The 21,625-nt window shown below is 41.0% G+C and overlaps 2 protein-coding genes across 2 annotated transcripts in view; one reads left to right on the forward strand and one right to left on the reverse strand.

The window, feature by feature from the left end:
* LOC105272057 (tubulin polyglutamylase TTLL4) overlaps positions 1-21,625 on the forward strand; it is a 68,992-nt gene that overhangs the window by 4,408 nt on the left and 42,959 nt on the right. The window contains exon 2 of the mRNA XM_011313938.1: positions 18,089-18,159. The gene's annotated coding sequence lies outside the window, so the exon portion shown is untranslated. The remainder of the gene's footprint in view (positions 1-18,088; positions 18,160-21,625) is intronic.
* On the reverse strand, positions 15,610-16,549 carry LOC105272055 (enhancer of split malpha protein). The gene has a single exon (XM_011313936.1). It carries the CDS (start codon positions 16,420-16,422, stop codon positions 15,934-15,936), a length of 489 nt encoding a protein of 162 aa, XP_011312238.1. The 5' UTR covers positions 16,423-16,549; the 3' UTR covers positions 15,610-15,933.

The following is a 21,625-nucleotide window of genomic DNA, read 5'->3' on the forward strand; positions in this document are numbered from 1 at the left end:
CTAGTCTTTATTTTTCTACATTTTAATTGCAGATTTATTTCTTGCGAGGATGAGGCGACCGGATCGACAGGGAAATTTCCGATTAAAAAAAAACGATTTTACGAGTTTTCTATCCGCAAATGTCCTCGGGATTAATTCAAAAAATCTTTTTTACTCATAAATTGGGAAATTTGGGATACAATAAATTCTTATTCGATGATTCGAAAAATATGCAAAAGTCAATTGAGGTGGGTGAAATGGTAAATTTTAACGTATTAATTCTCCCACGTGGCCCATGTGTTCGGGGTGAAAAACATATGTTAGATTTTGGCTCGTGTCAAATGTAATAAAGGCGGATAGTTGAAAAATTCACCCCTCAAAATGACTGAAAAATTGTTTCGCACGCGTCAGAGCCCCAGGAATTATCATGCGGGCTTGAAGAGATAGGGGGGATCGATTTGACAACAAACCAGAAGGGTCGAACCCATCGGAACCCTGGCCACTTGGGGTGTTAAAGGGGGGCTGTTTGAGCCCTAATAATGCCGCTCGTGCCCCGTGGGAATGCCCACTGACCATTTAATGCCTCTCACCCGGATATCCCCTGGTTTATACTCTTCCTCCGGGTAATACTATTCTTCAGGTTCTTCTGTTCTTGACGTGGACAAAAGTCACAAGTATGAATTTCCAGCTCTATTCAAAAGTCCAATATTTTTCCGTACTCTTTATTTTTGTTTTTAATTACTTGTGGATTTGTACGGGCACTTGTCATTCTTACAACTCTGGTTTTACCGGAGTTGTCGGTGGATGAAAGTTGGATTGCGGTGGCTTTGTGGAAAATTTAGGGCTTGAGGGTTTTGTGGTGAATTATTTGAGTAGAAATCCGGAAAATCTTCAACTTTGGGGGAACAGGATAATAAAAATCGGGAGCACTATGGAAATTCACACAATTACTGTTGTAAATTTCGTTTTTGTTTAAAATCAGTTCAAGCTGTCAATGTTGTCAATATCGCTCGAGTGGGAATTTTAGGGGAGCTTGGAAAATTCATAAATTCTTAAATTCCAAAGCAAGCAGATTTATTCTCAAATTGTTTCCCAACTCACGGCGAGTCATTCTATTTGAATACAAAAATTTTCGACAGCAACTTGAGTCAGGAATTGCTCAACGCCGTTGTTTTTTACTCAAGTGGTATATCTCCTCGAACGTCACTCATAAATAAAACTCCATTTGAAGAATCTCTTGGGCAATATTGACGTTAAAGAGTGAAGAGCCGTGTAGACATTCCCACGGAGTCGAGTTCACCTGGAATGAAAACACATGGCCCTTTGAGTGTTTCTCTTTCATCCCCACTCGATGATTTAATCGTTCGGCACGTGCTATCGCCTTCCCAGGCTCGTGCGAATCACAATACAATGAGTTGCATTGATTATTCTCGCCACTTCTCCACGTGCACCAATATTCCGCAATCTTCCAAATAAAATCTCAGAATCCTCCTCAAGAAATAAAAATTGCATTCGAAAAGTAATGATATGACAGGCTCACCCATTTTATCAATTTCGTGGGAAAAATACTTTTATAAAATCATTTGTTGAGTGAGTGTGAGTTTCCAACTGATTTCCGTGGAATGTGTATTTACGGGCGAGTGTATCACCCGGATATATATTTTTTTCACGAATTTAAATCGCTCTGGTGATTACGAGTGGGGGAGGGCAAGGAGTGATTGCACGTACTCGCGGTGGCCTTCGCAGACGGCACGCGCTCCTCTTCAAGAGACTGGATAAATTCGCCACGGCGATGATAACAGCTCGAGGCTTTTCCTCTTTCCGCGGATTCAATTCCAATTCAAATTTCGAAATTCTAGTGACATTTTTTCAAAACACAATAATTAGGAAATTAAAATCTCCTTCAAGTTCCAAAAAAAAAATGCCATTTGATTAAAAAATTCCGGTAGATCTGGTTTACGACTCGGAGTGAGTGTCTCGTCGTCATTAAGTGGAGAGACACTTCAGGGCTCATTATCTCCCCCATTTTCTCTGAAAAATTATCGTGTCTGGCCACCCTGGGACCTAAACCCGACGACGAGACAAAAATCGCAGTGTAATAATGAGAGCTCAAATGACACCCTCAATAAAATAACGAGACATGTGAAAAAATGCTCGCCAGTAGTGCGTGATGATGCATTTTTATCATTTGTATCGTAACAATATTTGTTGGTGTGGGTTGGAGATGGTGAGGGAGCGATCGTCTTAGATTACTGTTTGAAGGGGGAGGACGTGAAGACGATGGAACAATAACTAAACAGGCTGCTGGTCCTCGGGGTTTCGCACGTGCTCGGCTTTCCCACGGGGCCCGACAGCCGGCCAGGGCCCCCTGGGCCCCCGGGGCCACCAGAATTCCATTGTGAGCACGGGCGCCTCCGAAGGAAGTACATGAATTAAGGTACAACCCCGGGGGCTTCCTCGCAACGCCAGATTAACTATTTCAGAGATCTCCTTACGACCATTTTATTATTTCACTTAAATAACATTGCGGGAGAAAATGGAACGCTTCAAATAATATTCACTCAAACCCTTCAATTTCTAAATTTACTAATTACCATTTGAAAATGCCGGAATTCACGTGTAATGCGTTAAAAAATTCAAAACGGTAGAAATTTCTCTGGTGAAGATGGAAAAAGAAAAGAAAATAAATACCAAAGCCGTAAAAAAATAATCACCAGTCTCCGCCCCTTGAATTTTTACTCACAACCTCGCGAATTCCTGAATTTACGATTTTGGGTTTCGGATTTCGGTCTTGCATAATTCCGAGGCAAGGTTGAAGGTGAAAAATCGTCGACGAGCTCCTCCCCGAGACTTTTCATGATTGTAGACGTCTGTTTACACTTGGTATCAATGGGGGTCTAGACCTGGAGAGACAATCGATTATTGCTGTGGTCTTGGGGTTGAGGGCTCTGTCTGGGGGGTTGCGTCTACCTGGGGGCATTAAGGCCCTCTCCGAGGCTCGGTGTCAATTTGAATAAATGACCAGGTCCCCAGAACAATTCCAAGGGAATTTTCTCATTCAGACTACCGCACGAACAGTACTCTTAAATCATTAAATAATTCAGTACTTCCCATGCGGTTTGCTTTGAAATTCATTTCCTCGTCTTCTCAGAATCCCTTGGACAATCCCAACAGCCGGAAATACCTCGGAAGCCGGAATAATTAACAATAGTCGACGATACAACAAATGAAATCCGAAATTTTATGGGAGCTCACACCTAATTCTAAATCTTTTCCTAACAATTCAGGGAGAACCGATTGCTCTCAGTTATTGAACTATTTGGGGGGAAAATCCAGTGACTTTTTTAAATTGAAAGCCTCAGTAATAATTTTTATAATCGAACAATTGGGCGGACTAAATATCCAGAACTCAATACGTGAAGAATTTCCGGGGAAAAAAATAATAAGAATTCACTACGTCGGCACTTTATGAAGTCACACGGGGTCCAGAGGGCTTCAGGGAATTCAATGTGACTCAACAACGTCGGAATTTAATCTCGCGAATACCTGTCCGTGTTCTCAAGTCATTTTTTGGGTGACTCTGCATGTCTCTGGGATCAAATAAACGCAAGTCCATTTGTCCGCGCGATGAAGAAATTAAAATAGACATTCTCAGGGCAAATTTTCAAATCAAATTTTTCTTTTTAAATATTTCTTTTATCGCAATAATTTCATTCTTACATTTGAAAAAAAAAGTCGAATTCCATTGACTTTTATTTTCCACTTACCATTGAAGGAGAGTGAGATTTTTTATTTATCAAAGTTTAGCATAAAAAAAGGTAAATTGAAAAAATTGATTTCATGAATAGGGAATTGATGTTCGTAACGTCGTGGAATTTTATTTCTCGAGGGGAATTATTAAAAAAATATTGAAACGCAAAATCTGAAGCTCTTGGCGTCGAAGAACCGGTGGATTCACCAATCAGTCGTGCCACCATTAATTATTACCCAGAACGTCTTAAAGCCAGACTCAATTAAAAATAAATCAAGGGAAGGGGAATGCACGGATCCGTATATTTCACGAGGAGTGTAAACGACATTTTCATAATGCGTTATAGTCTGAGTTATTAGTGTGCGGCGCCGAAAGATATCGGTAAATCAGGGGGATATAAATTTTCGGATTTCAGAGATTAAATATTCATCGGTTATAATTTGTACGGGTTAATGGGACGATTTCTCTTTGCTGGTCACCATTTTTTACGAGCTATCAGTTCCTCTCAAATCCCCCAATTTTCATTTACCAAATTTCTCAATTAAATTGCAACCGAGAAATCCAAACCTCACGCCATTGTTGACTCAAAAAAAAAAACTATCAAATTCTCGCTAAATTCAATAATTTAAAATGAACTATCAAATAATCCTCATTTTTCATAAAATCGGTGAAAACCCGCGGATTTGAAAAGAGAAAAAAAAATAACAAGTGTTTGAAAATCGAATGAAAAAAATGGCGCAAATTCCGCGGAGAATCGCAGAAACGATCGCCTTCCAGTTCCCGCGTCTGACTCACCTCGAGCACGTGTTCATCGTACTTCTCTCATTTTATCATTTTTTTTTTCCCCCTACCCCCCAGATCGCGATCCTCTGGAGGACGGAGGCTTTATCTTTCTCTCTTTCTCTGGTTGTCGAGGTATATTTTTTCTCCTCTGGTGCACGTGCACGAACGCGGATCACCGTACGATTTTTGTTGAGGGCCCGGGTTGGAAGGGCGGGAAGGGAGGAAAGGGAGGAAAGGAGGAGGGAGGCAGTCCCTCGTCTATCTCATCGGCATTCGAGTGGTTCGCGCGAGGTTCGTGGGAAAATGAGGCAGGTGCTAGTTAGGATCACGGTAAACCCAAGGTACGGGGCGAGGCAAACCCGTGAGCCATTCACGTGTTATATATATCGTTCGAGGGCCTACGCACCTCTTTTTTTCAATCGGATTCTCCATTTTTTTTTCTTTATTGGATTTGTGCTCTACCAATTAACCGATACCCTAACGAGGGCTTCCGGACGCGATCAAGACTCGGGGGAAATTGATCGTCAATTTCATCTTTAAGGATTGGACGAGATTGAGAATAGATTTCAATTCTTGTCGATTGATCTGAGATCATCAATTGGATTATCAGAGTATAATTTTAATTATGAAATTTTGCTATTGTTATTTCATCTGAAGTCTGTAGTCTCGCGTTGTGAATTTCTATTTCATCGGTTATTTCTTTGAGGACTTGGCAGTCGCCATCCAAAGGGTCTCTTGGGATGATGTAATTCCTCGGTTTCTATTTCTGGTTTTGAGGTTTTTGGGGAGACGCAGGCGTAATTGGGTTAAACATGTTTTTTGAATTAGACGAGAGTTCTGGGGATCCGGGGAATTACTGGGCTGCGGTTTTTACCCTTTGAAATGTCGGGTTAATACCAGAGCGCTCTCACCATTAGGTCCCGGTCGTGTCGCGATGCCCTCAAAATCCGTCTTTTAACGACGTGTGCCAGAATTGCGGATTATCGGGATTATTCTATACTTCACCACGAGAAATATTCACTTGTGATATCCTAGATTTGAAAAATTATCGTATATATTACAATGAAGGAGTCAGATTTTTCAAATGAAAGTATAGGACCCGTTGGCCTCTGTCGTCACAAGAATTTCGCAATTTTCGAAAAAAAATCCCGACGTTTAACCGTTAATTCTCGAAAGGGTGCCCTGTTGACATATGGTGACAGTACAATCCTCGGGTTATCGGTTCCCTTTCATGACGCCAGTGGGCGAGACACACAAAGAGCCTTTTCATTGGCTCGTTAGAACCTCTTCCGGAATATTTTTTTTATCCTCAGTCACTCTCTTCGCTTCACACATTTATCCAATATTTTTTCCACTCTAACTCCTTTGACAGCTCTCAACTTCCTTATTAGAGCGAGTGATGTAATCTCATAATTATCTGCACTGATTATTGTCTGGGCTGATGCTTCCAATAATTCAGTCCTAAAAATAAAAATTCACAACTGCTATTGAAAAGAGCGTGAATTCAAAGGAAATCGATGCGACACGTGAATTACCGAAGAGGTAACCAAACACTCACATACGGGTGTTGAGATATCCCCAAAAAATCTTCCCACACTCTGATCTAACGGGTAGAATCCACCCCTATCCCATCCCCCGGGGAACGTGCAATGCACGAGTTGGGCTTTTGGTTATTATTATTTTTTTCATCTCTATTTTTATTTTCAATGGGTCAACCGTTTCCGCATCACAACTTGACCCCGATCCGTCCAGTGCCCTTGAGGGGGACGCAAAACATCGGCGGAACAATGGCCAACGGCAGTGCCCTCACCCCTTTCTACTATTCGTACAGGACCACAAAGGAATTCCTCTTCCTCTGGAATTTTGTGGGGAATTCGGCTTTGTCAAGTGAAAAATCGCGTGGGAATGCACGTGTTACCTTGGAACTTTTCACGGTTTGTTTGTGATGAGGGGGGCTGACCCCCTCTTCCCACCCCGGGGGTTCACGCACTCTTGAGCAGGTGGATCGGTACCTGATACACGACCCCCACGTCTTTTCCACTCATGTTTGCTAATGGTGTTTATTTCTCGTGCCGTTCCATCCGGGATTTTCACACATGCCTCTCCTTTTTATGGCTCTATGAATTATTAATTAACACGAGTTTTACGGAAAATTTTATGGAAATGCGTTCCGCGATTGCTTGTTTTTCTCGAAAATTCAAGCGTCTCTCATACTTTTAGTCCGGCAGATTCAGTCATTTTTATTTTTGAAAGAAAAATTTCTATGAAATCGAAATTGTCATCTCCCACTGCGATCACCCCAAAAATCGTAATTATTACAATAATAAAAAAAAAATCGAGAATAGAAAATATTTGAATAAATGATGGAAAGGGGGGAAAAATATTTATTGGGTTCATGTGGGGTCATCCCCGGCCCCCCATTGACTCGTGCATCACACGAGTCTCGCACACGTTAACAAAAGCAACTAAAAACTTCTCGGCTCATTCCCTTATTCAATTCCTTTTTTTTTTCCCCTTCAATATCGTGACGACGTCACGCTAACGGGTACCCACTAGCATACTTATGCACACGTTTAAGCGAATGAAAGAGGAGAAAAGGATATCGGTTGTATACCGGTCGATGCACGCTTATGCGCGCGAAAGATATCGGCAGCTGGCACCGAGCCGTGAGAGACTCGGGCAGATGGTTCCAAAGTGAGTACTCCTCCTCTTTCTTATACACTTTTTTTTTCTTCTTTCCTCTTCGTGTGTGTAGTCAGCCACGAATCCTACGCCTTCCGAAGGAGAGCCCCAGCGGTTTCCCACGGACCTCTCTCATCTGTTCGTCCTACGAGAAACGAGACTGTCCCCTCACACCGATTGACTTCTTTTTCTTTATTTATGTTTTCGCTTTTTTGTACTTTTCCCCCCCAATTCTCCCTTTTTTCACCTTTATCATTTCTGGGGGGATGTCTGCGCGTGACTCGCATGCGACTGACATTGCGCACTACACGTGACTTCAATTCTTTCATTAATTTATCCAATTTTTCATTAAGTAGAGACATTAATGAAGCTTCGGGGCAGTGGCCACTGGTCAATTTGATCGCCATGTCTTCGAATGTCAGACGGGGAATTCAATTGATTTTAATAATGAGTTGATGATAAAATAACTGATTTGAGTAATTGGGGGTTGATGATGTGCAAGGGTAAATTGTTGAATTTTCTTCTGATAATTTTTTTCCATGAGGTGCGATTTAGACGGGAATTTATTTATAGTTACACTTTCGATCTCATGGATAAGACTTACACCAACAATGAGGCATCCCATTCACTGGGACCCCGTTGATACTCGATGAGAGTGGGTGGGAGGATGCCCTCACCATGAGGAGTAAAGAGTGAGGGAGAGATTTTTGAATGGAAGTAGAGGAGGTCGGCAATCAGCGATGCGAGAGGGCTTTTACGCCCACCTCAAGTAGTCAAACTCTTTTCAATTCCACCGGGTAACCCGGATGGACCGAAAATCCGGAGGTCGTGGGGTTCTGATGAGTCATTTTAACTAAATGCATTTTTCAGCGAAAAAAGGGGGAGAACCCTTTTTTTTCGGATGACTGAATGGGTCTAGACGCCACAGAAATGCTTTTCCTTATAATTCATATAATTATGTAATTTTTTATTTACAAAATCATCAAAGCATCGGAGATAGGAATAATTTTTTTTTAAATTGACAAAATTGATAAAATCCAAGTTGAATTGCTAAATTTATATTTTCCGAAAATCCGGTATTTCAATAGTTTTTTTTTTTTTTTTGCTTGAGTTGAATGAAAAAATAAAAGCGAAAAGCGCGGGTAAAATCCTTGAAGGATGCACGTGGTTGTGAAAGGGGGGAAAGACACGCGGTCCCCCTCCCCCCCTCCCCCCCGCAAGGTGATGTGGCATGCCAGGACTGTGGGAATCCGGGACATGTGCGTATCCCTGCGCGCGCCCAACTCGTGGTGAGCACACGAGCAAACCAGGCCCAAATCTTACGGGGTTAAGGGAAATAATATAAAAAGGAAGACGAAGGGCGAGCCGGACCCTATGCCCGTGGGTCCCATCGGCCACCATAAGGCATTGAGAATCCATGGGAATATCGAGCATGTGCATTCACCGTTTTAGGGCTCGTGGTCTGCACGAGTTATGCGCAGGCTCATTATGGGCTTCCGATTCACTCTGCCCTTTTTTTCTTTCTTTTTTTTTTCCCCCGTTTTTCAAAAGAGATTCATCGAAAACACCCGCTTCTGCACGTGGGTAAATGGCATTCCATTTTTTTTTATTGGAAAAATTCGTCATTTATTCAAACCCCGAAATGACAAAAATAAAAATTATTGATGTCAGTGATAAATATGATAAATCGTATGAAATCAAATTATTATTGTAATAATAGTAATTGTGAATTTTTATTGAATTTAATTTTTGAAGTTTATTTTGTGAATGAAGTAATTTTAGAGGAAAGGATGCGAGGGGTTATGTTTAATTCAATTGTTTATGTAAATAATTCTGTGGAGCGAGTTGATGAGGAAGTGGACGTTTATAGAGATTACGCTGATTGGGGAAAGGGGGGTCCTACTACGGTGGTTCCGGAGAATGAGACCACCTGCGAGACGTCTCTCAATCTCGAGTAGTGAGAAGATTTTTTTTTTTCTCGTAAGGTTGTGCATGCGGATGTGCACTCGATCTCATCAGGTTTTATTCTCTCCGGTGACTACTTTCTCGGAAGAGTTGAGGTGTCGGATGTTGTTCATTCAAGCTATCGATGGGCTCTCGGATTTAGCGTTAACTCAGTCGATTACAACAGCGGATGTTTGAATTTTGATACATTGGGTTTTTTTGAGCTACTCCCTCGTGACGCCATTCAGATTTCTCGATTCATTGATCTCTCGGGGTTTTATTTACTCCGGGAATTATTGCGTGTCCGTATGATCGATCGCAGCTGATGGAGTTGTAATTGCAATTAATTATTTCAAAAATAAATACAGAGCTGTCTCGAGTGGATAAATTGACATCACAATTAATCGTTTTATTGATTTTATGCTGTTGGAGTGAGTAAATTTTTCTATTCGCGAGTGTAAAATTTTTGGATAAATTTATTCCTGTGGGATCAATGAATAAATTGATTGCACGCTCCCAACACACTTCGGCCACACTTCGGGCCACGTGAATGTCTGTTTTCAATCCTGAAAATTCCTGTAGATGACTATTTGGTATTATCCAAGAGGATTGCTATACAAATAACCATCGGGATGTAGTCCGTGGCACTCAAGAAGGTGCGTAAGTCCGCATCTGCCCGAGATTCTCACGCGCGACGCATCTGTCTCAAGTTCCCACGCGGAGAACCCATCGTCGGTTGCAGATCAATTTTTGTCCTTTTCCTACCCTAATTCGTACACCTCAAGATTAATTCCACGGTCAATTCCATTTCCCTGACGGTACCGCGATGAAAATATCCTGATCGGAGATCCCAATGAAGACCTTCGCGGGGATGAGTCACGGACAATAATTCCCCCCATCTATCAGCTCCACGATCTGTTTTGCCCCATTATTTAAATCCCCTTTTCGATAATTCATAATTTTCCCATTTTTCCAATTATTATTTTTCGCAACAATTAAATTATTGATTAACAATAATTGGCGTCTAGGATAGACCAATTAAATAATTCAAGGACTAGTAGTTTTTTGTAAATGTTTATTATTTGTTTAAAAATAAATTGAGGAATTCAGTGAAAAAATGATTACTTCACTTAAGGAATATTTTAACATTGAAGCGGAGGTAGCGCTACCGGTGGTCATTAAATCGCGTCTGGACGTAAATCCGTGGTATAAAAAATTCAGCAATAAAAAATAAACAAGCGAGAAATAAAGCCGTGTACACTTAGCCTCTGGTTGTGCATATAAACGCGCAAGAAGTCAAGGGAGTTCCGAGGCACCTGCAGCGATTCAGGGGCTATTATATCCACGGTAAAACGTTTGAGATGTTGAGAAGAGGGTGAGGAGTTGAATAAAAAAAAATTCGAATTTGATGCGTCCATAAAAATAATCAACTGCCTCCTGGAAACTCAGGGGGAAGTTTAACTCCTGGATTGCTTTACCTTAAGAACACCTCGGAGAACTTTGACGCCATTTTGAAAGTTGAGAGAAAAATAATTCCACACTGAGTTATTTCAACTCAAGTCACGGTTGACCCGATCTAAATCAAGTTCAGGGGACTTCATTCAGGTTCTCCAAGACAACTTGAAATTACTTGACGTGATCCGAACGGATTCCTTCCGGGGAATCCCATTAGGAATTGATTAATTTTTCCGAGGGAATTTCGGGGATTATTTGCCCTGATTGATCAATTGAAGTATTGGCGATTAGATTCTAGTCGGGGGGTAATGGATACACTAGCTTTTGGCTAATGGGTGCAGACCCATTAACCGGTGATTATTGGAACTAGCGTTGAGTGGTTGTGAGGCAATTCATGGGGTTTTATCTTTACGAGTCTTTATTCTCGGCCGCATATCGAGTGTGTAATTATACTTTTTGAGATCTGACTATCCTTCGGTACTTGTTGGGGCATCCGATGGGGATTTTCGAGCTCAGGCTCCGCATACCTCGTAAATTCTACGGTGGCACTTGTTGGATCCCCAAGGCCGTCTCGGTTGGAAATCGCACGTGCGTTTCGATCGGGCCTTTTTGCGGTTGAGGCCCAACTCTTTGATAATTATTAATTCAATTCCTTGAGGATTCGACTCGAGAATTTTCTGTTATCCTAGTTATACGGGAACATGTATTTCGATAAAATTTCACATAATTTCTCATAATTTCTCGTCGTGTACCACAGAAAGTGACAGCTCCTCCTCGAAATTTTTTATGGCACATTATTGTTTCGTTCTGCCAATGACTGTCATCCCCTGTATCATCTAAAAATAATTTGTGACGCAGCGGAAGTTGAGACTACTGAAAGTGGGTAAAAAATGAATGACGCGAAATTGGTCCCGAGTTTGCAACTCTCGTTTCCGTTGGCTGCATAAACACCAGAGATGTTTGCAAAAAATATAATGCTGGGGAAACGGTTAGATCACGCGACAGTGAATTTTTTATTCTCGACTTATTTTTCCTCTTTTTTATCTTTTCGGGGAGGCGTCCTGAATGAGATCTTGCGTGTCACTATTCACTCGCATCTCGCCCCATTGTCCGGTTTATTTTTCTAGGTAATTGACTCTTTTGTGTCTCGGTTCGTGATCTCCATGGATAAAAGAAATTATTATCTTTTGAATAGTTAATTAACCAGAATTTTCCATTTTTTTTTCCCATCATGAAAAAATTGGTTAGACCAGATCATTTATTCTGCTACGAATTCCAAAAAATTTGCTCGCAATTTGAAGAGTTTTCTAGGAATATTTTTTTTTAATTGGGTTATAAAATTAAATATGGGAGAATTGGAATAACTTGAATATTTATAAGTGGCACGCGGTGTCCACGCGACTCAACGCTTCAACGGTTTTACAGTGAAATACATCAATGTTAGTTTCATTGTAAAAACGTACACTAGGCACGAGGCAACGCGCAATGTCTGTAATCATCATCTCTTTGCATTCCCCGACGGCTCACACAACTCGCCGGCATTTCCATACTCCTAGGTTATTAAACAAAAACACGGGGAATTTATTTTTAGATGTAACAACGCAATAAAATAAATCGCGACGTTTAAAATTCCCGTGAAACGATCCTCACTCATAATTCCGGTATCATCCAAGTCATGCTGATGAATTTTTTATCAATTCTTTTTTTTTTTGTTTTTCCTCATATTGCGCGACGCCAATTTATGACCCCGCGGATTATTCCGACGTTAGACATTTTTTTTCATTCTCACCAACATTGCAACTCAAAATTCTCATCATGACATCATCATCGATCATCGGAAGTGATCATTAAATTTTATTGGATATTCATAGCAAAGTCGTAAATTGGTGGAGATTTAAATATATTTTTTTTTTCAATGTTTTTTTATTTTCCTAGATTATGAAAATTGTAATGGTGGATTGGTAACAAACGCGTGTACGGCACACGCCGTGTCTCTGGTAAATAACTTCACGCCCAGACGCGTGTCCTTGTGTACATGAGTTTCTTGTATGTACTTGTACGAGAGAGTCATACGGGGAACCAGTACCCATGGATTGCGATCGGGGCCGTGGGAATGAGTCGCGACGATGTCATCATCCTCGGGGAATAAGTATAGACCACCGACGGGTTGTCAAATAATTTTCACCGATCGTATTCCAGTCACTCCGATTCCCCCAAGTGTCGCACTCGATTTCACCCATTTGAGAATCGAGGAATTGCATTTTTTTGGGGCAATTGGACAATTTCTTTACCAATTGTTCGAGAATGGAGAGTCAACCGAGGGTCTATATCACTTCGGTGACAGATATCGCGCGCCGGGCACGAGCGATTCTCGTGTCTCTCTGGAATAACGAGCGATCTCACCTCCAAGAATATTCCAAATGTCTTTTCATCGAAATTTCATGGCCCGCCATTCAAGAATTGGGGGAAAGTTTTTTCCTCATTACGCCGGTTAATTATGAAGTCATTACAGTCACATGCTTGGGAATATTTACTAATTGCGCATTCCCACGGAATTTTTGTACAAAATCCAAGAATTCTCATGGAATTCCAATTTTTCTCCTTTCTCAATGAAATATATAATATGAGACAAATATGTACAGTCTGAAAATATAGGTATACATCCGTTGCAACAGATTGAAAATTAGAAGTTCATTGAGGCAATTAATTTTTTGGAGGAATATTTGTAATTGGAGCAAGTAGAAAAATTGTTTCATTTAAAAATTGGAAATGTTCTTTGTAGTGTGAACATCATAATGTTTCTCAATATGCAAGAACATTGAATGTAATTACTGTAATCAGGGCAGGTCATTCCCACAATGGTAATTTAATCGTTTAGCCCTTGAAATTAAAATTTTATTCGCGTACGATTTTTTTACCCGCCGCGATATTTATCGAAATAACAACGTGCTGCGTAAATACGGTATAATGAGTGAATTTACGGGGGGAGAAGGGGAGTAATGAAGGGAGATGAATGATTTTACGTAATCGATCCATCGGGACCCTCGTTTTCGAGAAAGTGCTGGACGTGCCCTCGATAAATAACATTTTTCGTATTTATTGGTGGCTTTTTCTGGCTAATTAATGCTGTCGTGGTAGTTTTTGATTTATTTCGGAACATTTTTTTTTTTTTTTTTTCTGGGAGATGTTCGGTGGATAATGCACGATTTTACCTGGTGATGGGACGATTTTGGGAAAATTTCACTCGGTGGTGTATCTATTTTTTGGTGGGGGAATGGTAATCCTAGAGATCTGCTATGAGGATTGGCTTCGGGCGACATCTTCGGGGAACATAATGAATCTAGTCGAAAATCGAAATTTTGCCCGGGAATCGCCGCCAATTTAGCGTCGAATAGATTTTTTATAATCGGGAAGAAGAGGAAGAAGAGGAAGAAGAGGAAGAAGAGGAAGAATTATTGAAAAAGGAATGGATTTGACGGAATGGAAAATTTTCTCTTGTCTGTGCCTCAGAATTGAGGGCATTTTTCCCTTGAGAAATCAAAAGGTCTCGGAATATGTGTCAGAAAAAAATTTCACCTCCCATTAGATTTGTTCAATTTAGCCAAGGGATGATGACAGTAATTGAAGGGAAAGTGTCGTCAACAGCTGACGGATAAAAATACAAAAGTGAATTTTGATGGCAGGATTTGACAAATCTTGACACATGTTCCCGGAGATAAATTTCCCTTCCAATCAATTGAGGTTTTGCCCCATTTGTTGGGGATAACAAGAGTCTGTTGGGAGAAAGCGTCCGGTAAATATTTCAATATCTCCGTCAACCCCTTTCTCCCCACAATTTCCTCCAGCTGACGAGAAAAAAATGTAAAATCTTGATTGCCGGATTTGTCAAATCCTCGTGCATGTGGTGTAAAAATTTCTCCTATTGAATAGCGGATTTACCCCATTTACTGAGGGATGATTACTGCAATTGGAGGGAAAGTATCGACAGCAGATGACGGATTAAAAATTTAACCGAATTCTGGTGACAGGATTTGACAAATCTTGGCACATGTTCCACATGAAAAATTCTCCTCTCCATAAATTCAAGTTGTCCTATTTATTCATGAAATTCACATCAAATTTCCGGCTCAATTGATCCGACCGAATTCCATAGAAAAATCTATCACTTTATCATTTATTATTCTCGAATGAATTGAAATTAGGAAAAATATGAAAATTCAGATTTTACAATAAATCATTCTGGTAGAAGTGAAAATAAAATGGAAAATTGACAAGACATCATTTTGTGAGTGGAATCCTGAGAATTTTTCAATAATTTTTTTGGTGGAACGCTTGATAAATTTTATAAATTTCTCCCCTTTCATCTCTTCATCCCTTCATCCCCTTTCTTGACCCATCAAAATCTCATCATTATTCCACCAGATGTGATATCAAAACCCCAAAGTTCATTCACGGAAAATCATGCGAATTACCCCTCTCCCGAGCATGTGTACCCCCATATGGACAACACGTGTGCGTATTGTAAACGTTTCCGCGTGCATAACTGGTTTTGAATCTGCTCTGCATTGATATCTCCATTGTGAAAACGTGGGAGCCCAGAAGGGGATCGAGTGAAAGTCTGTCGAGCCCTTTAAATCCAATTGAAATTAAAATCAAATGATTAATCACCCTAATTTGACCGGAGCTCGCCAATCTCGTTGTAAAATATTCGTTATTTTGGCGGCAACTTGAAGAAACGTCGGTTGAAAGTTAGGGGAGGCCTTTCTTCGGATGTTTCCCCTCATTTATCTTGAAGTGCATTGTGTGAAAAGTCGGTTGGCCCCAACGAACTTGAAGAACCGTTAGAACTTGGAACCCCAGCGACGAAGACGATAACCAGCAGAAAAACGAACAAACGAGAAGACAATTGATAACAAAAAAAAAAACAAGAGGAACTGAGCCTTAAAAACTATGAGGACAGGATATTAAAAATTATGAAACAGGTTTACGATATGAAAAATAAATGTAATTCGTTTGAAATGGAAGACATCATTGAGCAATTGCCCATATCACAATAAAAAATAACCTAAAGACTCTATTACAATATCACAAAAAACGGTCTGATAACCGCTGAAATCAAATGATAAAAATTGAACGAGTGAATACAAAAAGTCTCCAAGAGACACAAATCATTTGAGCAATATTCAGAAAACTTCAACTTTTATAAACAATCAATCACAGTTTGATAATGAGAATGCAGTCTCGGCTACACCACGAGGTGGTTGACAGGTAGTTTCGTCTCCACAAGTACCAGTTGTGGATGAGGTAGAGATCATTGTTGTTGGGATGATCAGTGGCCTTCAAGCAACCTGCATCTCGGGAAGTTGATTCTGGGAGAAGGCGCACTCCTTGTAGCAGAGATCACTGTCAGCGAGGGCGAGTGTTGTCCAGTAGAAATCACCGGCTGATGTGTGGGCAAAGTGAACTGGCACATAGCACTGACCAGGAACCACTGGTACCACTGTCATCTGACCATCAAGACACACTGTGATGGCAGCTCCCTCCTCAGCACTGGCAAGATCAGCAAGAAGACGCTGCTCCAGTGCCTCGTTGCTGTTGTTCTGATTGTCAACTTCCTCAGTGAAGATCTCCTGCTGGGGCTCGGCCTTCTGGTGAATTTTCGCGATGGTATGTTTGCTTCGCTTCTTCATCAGGCGGAGCAGTGGCTTCAGCAGCTTTCGCAATCGTTTGGCGTTGCTCATCTTCTTATCAGCTGACAACTTGAGATTGTACAGGTTGTCGTTCAACTCGTTCTCGTAATCGAACACGTGGCTCAGGGTGGTTGCCATGTTTGTTGATTGCTGTCACTTAACGAAACACTTCACGATTTTTTATGTTATATTAACTTGAAGCTTTCGCTTTTTTGGGAATATCGTGGAATGGATTGCTTGGTTGGTTGGTTGGTTGGTTTACTTGGAACGCTAGTGAGCGAATGATGGTGAAGGAGAGCTACCCTGGAGTTTATATAGCCCTCGATGGGCTCTGGGGTAGGGAGTGGGGGAGGCAGGTGCACTCTGGCTGTGGGAACTTGGAGAATTCGGTGCTTCCCACGTCAGGGTCCACGCCGACCATCTGCCGTATACTCCAATACACCACCCTAACCCATCCAACCCCGGTGGCTCTCCTTTCTCCTCACTGACCCCCCTCTTTGCCCCTCCATCCATTGCCCTTCAACCAAGGGTTTCCAGCGGCATCTCCCCCACAATGGGGGATCCTTTTCCAGACTCTCCGGTTTCTTTCTTTGCGGGTGCGGGGGATCCTTTGCTTGCTTAGCTTTTCTTCGGATCGGGAAGACCTATTTTTTTTTTCTTTTCTTTTCATCGGATGAAACTTGTTGCGACACGTTTCGACAGGATTATTGGGTCTTCATTGCTGGTTGTGGAGAATTCAATGAGCTTGTGATTGTTTTTGTTTTTCATTTGGTGGTGATTACGAGAATTTAATGTGATTTGTGATCGTCACAATTATTTGGAAAAGGGGGGTAGTCGTTTTGAAGATTTTTACCCGAAGGGGGGTTGAGACATCTTCCTGATTTTTGAATTATTTACACATTTTTTTGTTCTCTTGAAAATGGAAATTTCGAATGAGGGGACTTTGGGTGGTGGAGGGATGTTTTTCGACCTAGGATCTTGGTTGGGGGTCCTGCATTCTTGGCGACGGACCCCTTGGGTCATTAAGGAGGGCCCTTGTTTTTTTTCGCTTGGTAAAACCAAAAGATTCCAAGGAAAAAAGTCAAACCCCACGGGGTGTGCACACGTCTGCATGGCGACCCTTGTCGAGTCTAGACACACACGTGAGAACGTGTTGGGCACGTTTTCTAGCCATTAATTTTTTTTTTTCTGTCAGGACTTCTCAAGACATATTCAACACGCTTCACTGGAATTTCTCTGTCGTCATGAATTTTAATTACCTCGCTCCATTCAATCAAGAATTAAAAATTTTGAGGATCCTTAAAGTCCCTAATTGATTCTTTCAACTCACGTATTCCAAAAAATACTTAAAATTAGATTTAAAAAATCTGGACCCCCCGAAAGATTGAAAATCGGAGAGTAGGTTTATCGAGGCGAAGAAATAACTTTAAAAATATTTAGTGAGAGATGAAATATAAACTGAATGCACCTGAGCACTCACATTTGATGAGTAAGGGTCGGCCCCCCTGAGTTGAGAGTTATTTCCCTCTAATCTCTAGGTCTCTCATCCCATCGCCCTGGGGGAGAAAACGGCACCGTAAAATACCCCGGGAAACTTGCTCTGCAGGTAGACAACACCGTAAAACTATTTGTTTTCACTTGCAACGCTGTCTAAACAGGTGAACTTTATGCGCCCTTGCAACCTGCATACAACAACCTTACGGAATAATTTTCAACCTCGGGTCATGGTATTGCACTTGCTACGTGACATTTCGAGAGTTTTCATCTGTTTGAAATGATAATTTTTCGTTTTGAAAATTTACAGTGCTCTCACTTCGGACGTCAGGTAGATTTTCCAACGTGGGAAGGAGTCGGGGGATCGTCACACCAGAGGCTGTAAGTCAGACATTTTTAATATATAATATTTAAAAAATTTTCTTATGATTCTGTGTGGATAATTTTATCAAAAAATTCAGAGAGTTTGAGGTGATATAAATATCCCATGACTAATGGAAATTATATGAAAAGTTTTGCGCGACAAGTTGATGATGGAGAAAGGGGTTGAATCAAACTTGAACTGACAACCGGTTCACAATCACCATTGAACCTTCCCCGAAACCCTCCACCCAAATAACAAGAACCCTCTCGTTACACATGCCCACGAACCACTGAATAAATTTAAAACCGGTTTGCACCTTCAAATATAAATTCAGAGAGTCCCCCTTGTCATCCGCGGTTTCATCCCCGATGATAACCACCCCAAAGAACCCAAAGGAACAAAATAAAAACCACAAAAAGTCGATAAGTTTACACGAAAAATCATACTTCCATAACTTTCACCTCAATTATATTAAAAAAAAAATGTAAAAATACAGAAAACTCGGTAAATTAATTTCCAATAACACAAAGTCCCAGAATCAATTGATTTATCATGGATAAATAATTTTCGTGTATTCATTCATCGATTGAAGCGCAGGTGTGCGAGATAAAAAAAAACGTAATTGATGGAAAAAATGCAAAAATGCAAAAATGCAAAAATGCCCGACAATGTATCGTGATGAATGCAATTCATTGAATTTAGGATATAAAATTGTGGTTTCTACAGGGGGGTAAATTTGCAAATTTTTCAATACCACTACTATTACTTAACAAAGAGTGAAGAGAGAAAGAGAAGTGGTTGTTACGTTTATTTCTGTATCCCCGAGGCAAAGACCTCTCATTCATTTTGCCCCCATTCATTAGCATATAAATAATGCTTGTCCAGAAGTCAAGTTGAAAAAATCTCGAGTGAATAAAAATGAAGGATGAAATGCATAAATGAGTGGAGACGTTGAAACAGTAGTGGTTGACCCCCGGGGGCCCCTCTCTAGGGATCCACTTGGTTCAAACAAGAAGTTCCCCTTATGACGTCAACGGCAGGTGCAATTCTGTCTTCCTTCTCGTCTCATCCTCATCCTTTTTCTCTTCCTTTTATTTTTCTTTTATTTTAACGGGAGGGCAAGGATTGGAGGACCAGTTTTATACTCCACTCTTCCTTTCTTGCACGTGTGGCAAAACTCGACTCGTTCCTTTCACGCTACATGTAATCGTACCGATTTTTGAGATGAGAGATAGGGGCAGAGTGGGTTTTGTTACGCTCAGGGATCAGATTTTAAGGGGGATCACTCCCCGTTACCCCTCCTCCCATCCCTATCTCGCCCCCTTCCAACCCCCGTCAATTTAATCGATTTATATCTTTCGAATTAAATTTTTTTGCCGCTCAGGTGCTTTGAAATTTGTTTCACACAAAAAATTCCATTTCGGGATTTGTTGAATTTTTTTTTTTAATTAAAAAAGCGTTTGGTTGGTGGACGTTTTAATTTTTTTGTATGATTTTTCCGAGAAATTTATGATCTCTCTTTCATTATCACCGCTCCCACGGCTCCACGCGGTGGAGAGGTTTACTTTTATGGATAAGTTATCTCTCAACACGCCGCTAACCTCCAAATACACTTGGGAGATAAGCTATCAAGGGTGTGACGGCGAGAATGGGAAATTGAAGGAATTCCACGGGGATATCGAGGGGGGATGGGGGAGAACGAATCAGTGACTACTGTATTTTCTCATTCTCGGGTTTATAGCGGCTGTAATCGCGGCTAGGCACCGGTTTTTGATAAGAATCTCTCATAATTGGAATTTCACCTTTCCAGATCGGGTACTCCCAGTTTCTGCCTGAGGGGTTAATTTATAGATGTCGGGGGCAAGTGCCCCCTTGAATATTTAATGTTCCGAGCTTTATCAGGATTCCTCCATCGCGTCAATAATTCGGCGGAAAAATTTCCAAGAGAAATAATATGATGAAATAGAAAATGGAAATATTTTTTCCGGTTGTCCATCCAAATTCTTTTATCCCGTGGACGTGAACCGGTCCAAGATGATCCCAGCATAAAGGGCACCCATTGCCCCCTTTGACCGGACCCTTTTCTCCATATCCCTTTGAGCTCAAAAAAAAGGGGGATGCAATATTATTCAAAATCACGAAAATCTCCGGTGGAATTTCGTTATTTAGTCCCCATTGAAATCTCCCCGAGATGCATATCTAAGATTTATTTTTCTGAATAAAGTGAATGGGGCCCTTCAACCTCATCTAATACCAAAAAATACCCTCACCTCTTCATCCAACGGGTGATGCAGGTAAAAAGGGTCAACGAGGTACAATGGGAAATTCGATGTTTCGGGTGAACGGATTCCATTCGATGCAATCAGAAGGGGAAGAGCCCTTTGTGGCGAGTATTATTTTTTTATCCACCCTCACAAGGGTTTTCTCCATTTTTTTTTCCTCTCTGTTACCACCTGTGGATCTGGATGACGTGAAATGTACGATTTTTTTCGAGTATTCGGTGATGAAGAGTGGATTTTCGCAGCTGCCCCTTTCGATTCACATATTTTTCATTATTTTTTCCACGCAGATGGGAAAATGGGGTTGTACTTTCAATTCAAGAAATCCGGAAAAAATCTATTTTATTCCTAGAAATTCTCGTTTTGTAGAACATTTCGTGATTTTTTTTTTGAGAAAAAATTGTGGTTTTAATTGGGGACAACTCTTCGGTGGTCTGTGCACTTGCTCTCGAGTCATTTGGGGACCCTTTTGTACCTTGTGTTCAACCCTTTCACAGGTGAATCCACGGGCAACCCTTTCCTCAGGTATTGTTTGGTGTTCCCGTTAACCCGTTCGAGGGATTATGGCGGGCATTGTTCGCAGGTAAAGGGTTGAGTTGTAGGTCAAGGGAGCAGAGCTCCAGCCCTGATTTAACTTGATTTTTCTGGCAACGGGAAATTCGATCTCAATGGAGTAGCAATTAAAAATATTTTTCCAATCCATTTATCAAAGGATTTCGATTTCGAAAGTGTAAATTTTTTTGGACTTCGTGACATTTTCTTCTTCGTCTCGCGTCTCGCTTCGAATTCATCCTTTTCAGAATCAATTACGAAAGGACATCCTTTCTGTTGACTTCCTGTCCTCCGATCCCGAGTACGTGCTCCGGAATCTAAATGAGGGGTTATAGGACACCAATCCTCGGCGACAATTCGTTCCAAAAGATATCTTCCACTTTTTTTTTTCATCCCGACACAAAAACGATTCAGACAACTTTTGCAATCGTCTTTGTACAGTCCCTTATTCTAACAAACAGTGCAACTACCTGCGTGCACCAAATCGGCTCGTGCAAGTTCAGACTTGTTTGATGTCTTTTATGAAGGAACACTTGGACTTCTTGGAGAAGAAACTCTCTCACGCAATGGCTTTTTTTTAAATTCATCCTCTGGTGCAGGTTCGTGCCTGCATCATCCAGGTGCAGCTTTCAATAAGGGAAGAAGACGATAA

The sequence above is a fragment of the Fopius arisanus genome, unplaced genomic scaffold (genome assembly GCF_000806365.1).
Source record: "Fopius arisanus strain USDA-PBARC FA_bdor unplaced genomic scaffold, ASM80636v1 scaffold00135, whole genome shotgun sequence".
NCBI lineage: Eukaryota > Metazoa > Arthropoda > Insecta > Hymenoptera > Braconidae > Fopius > Fopius arisanus.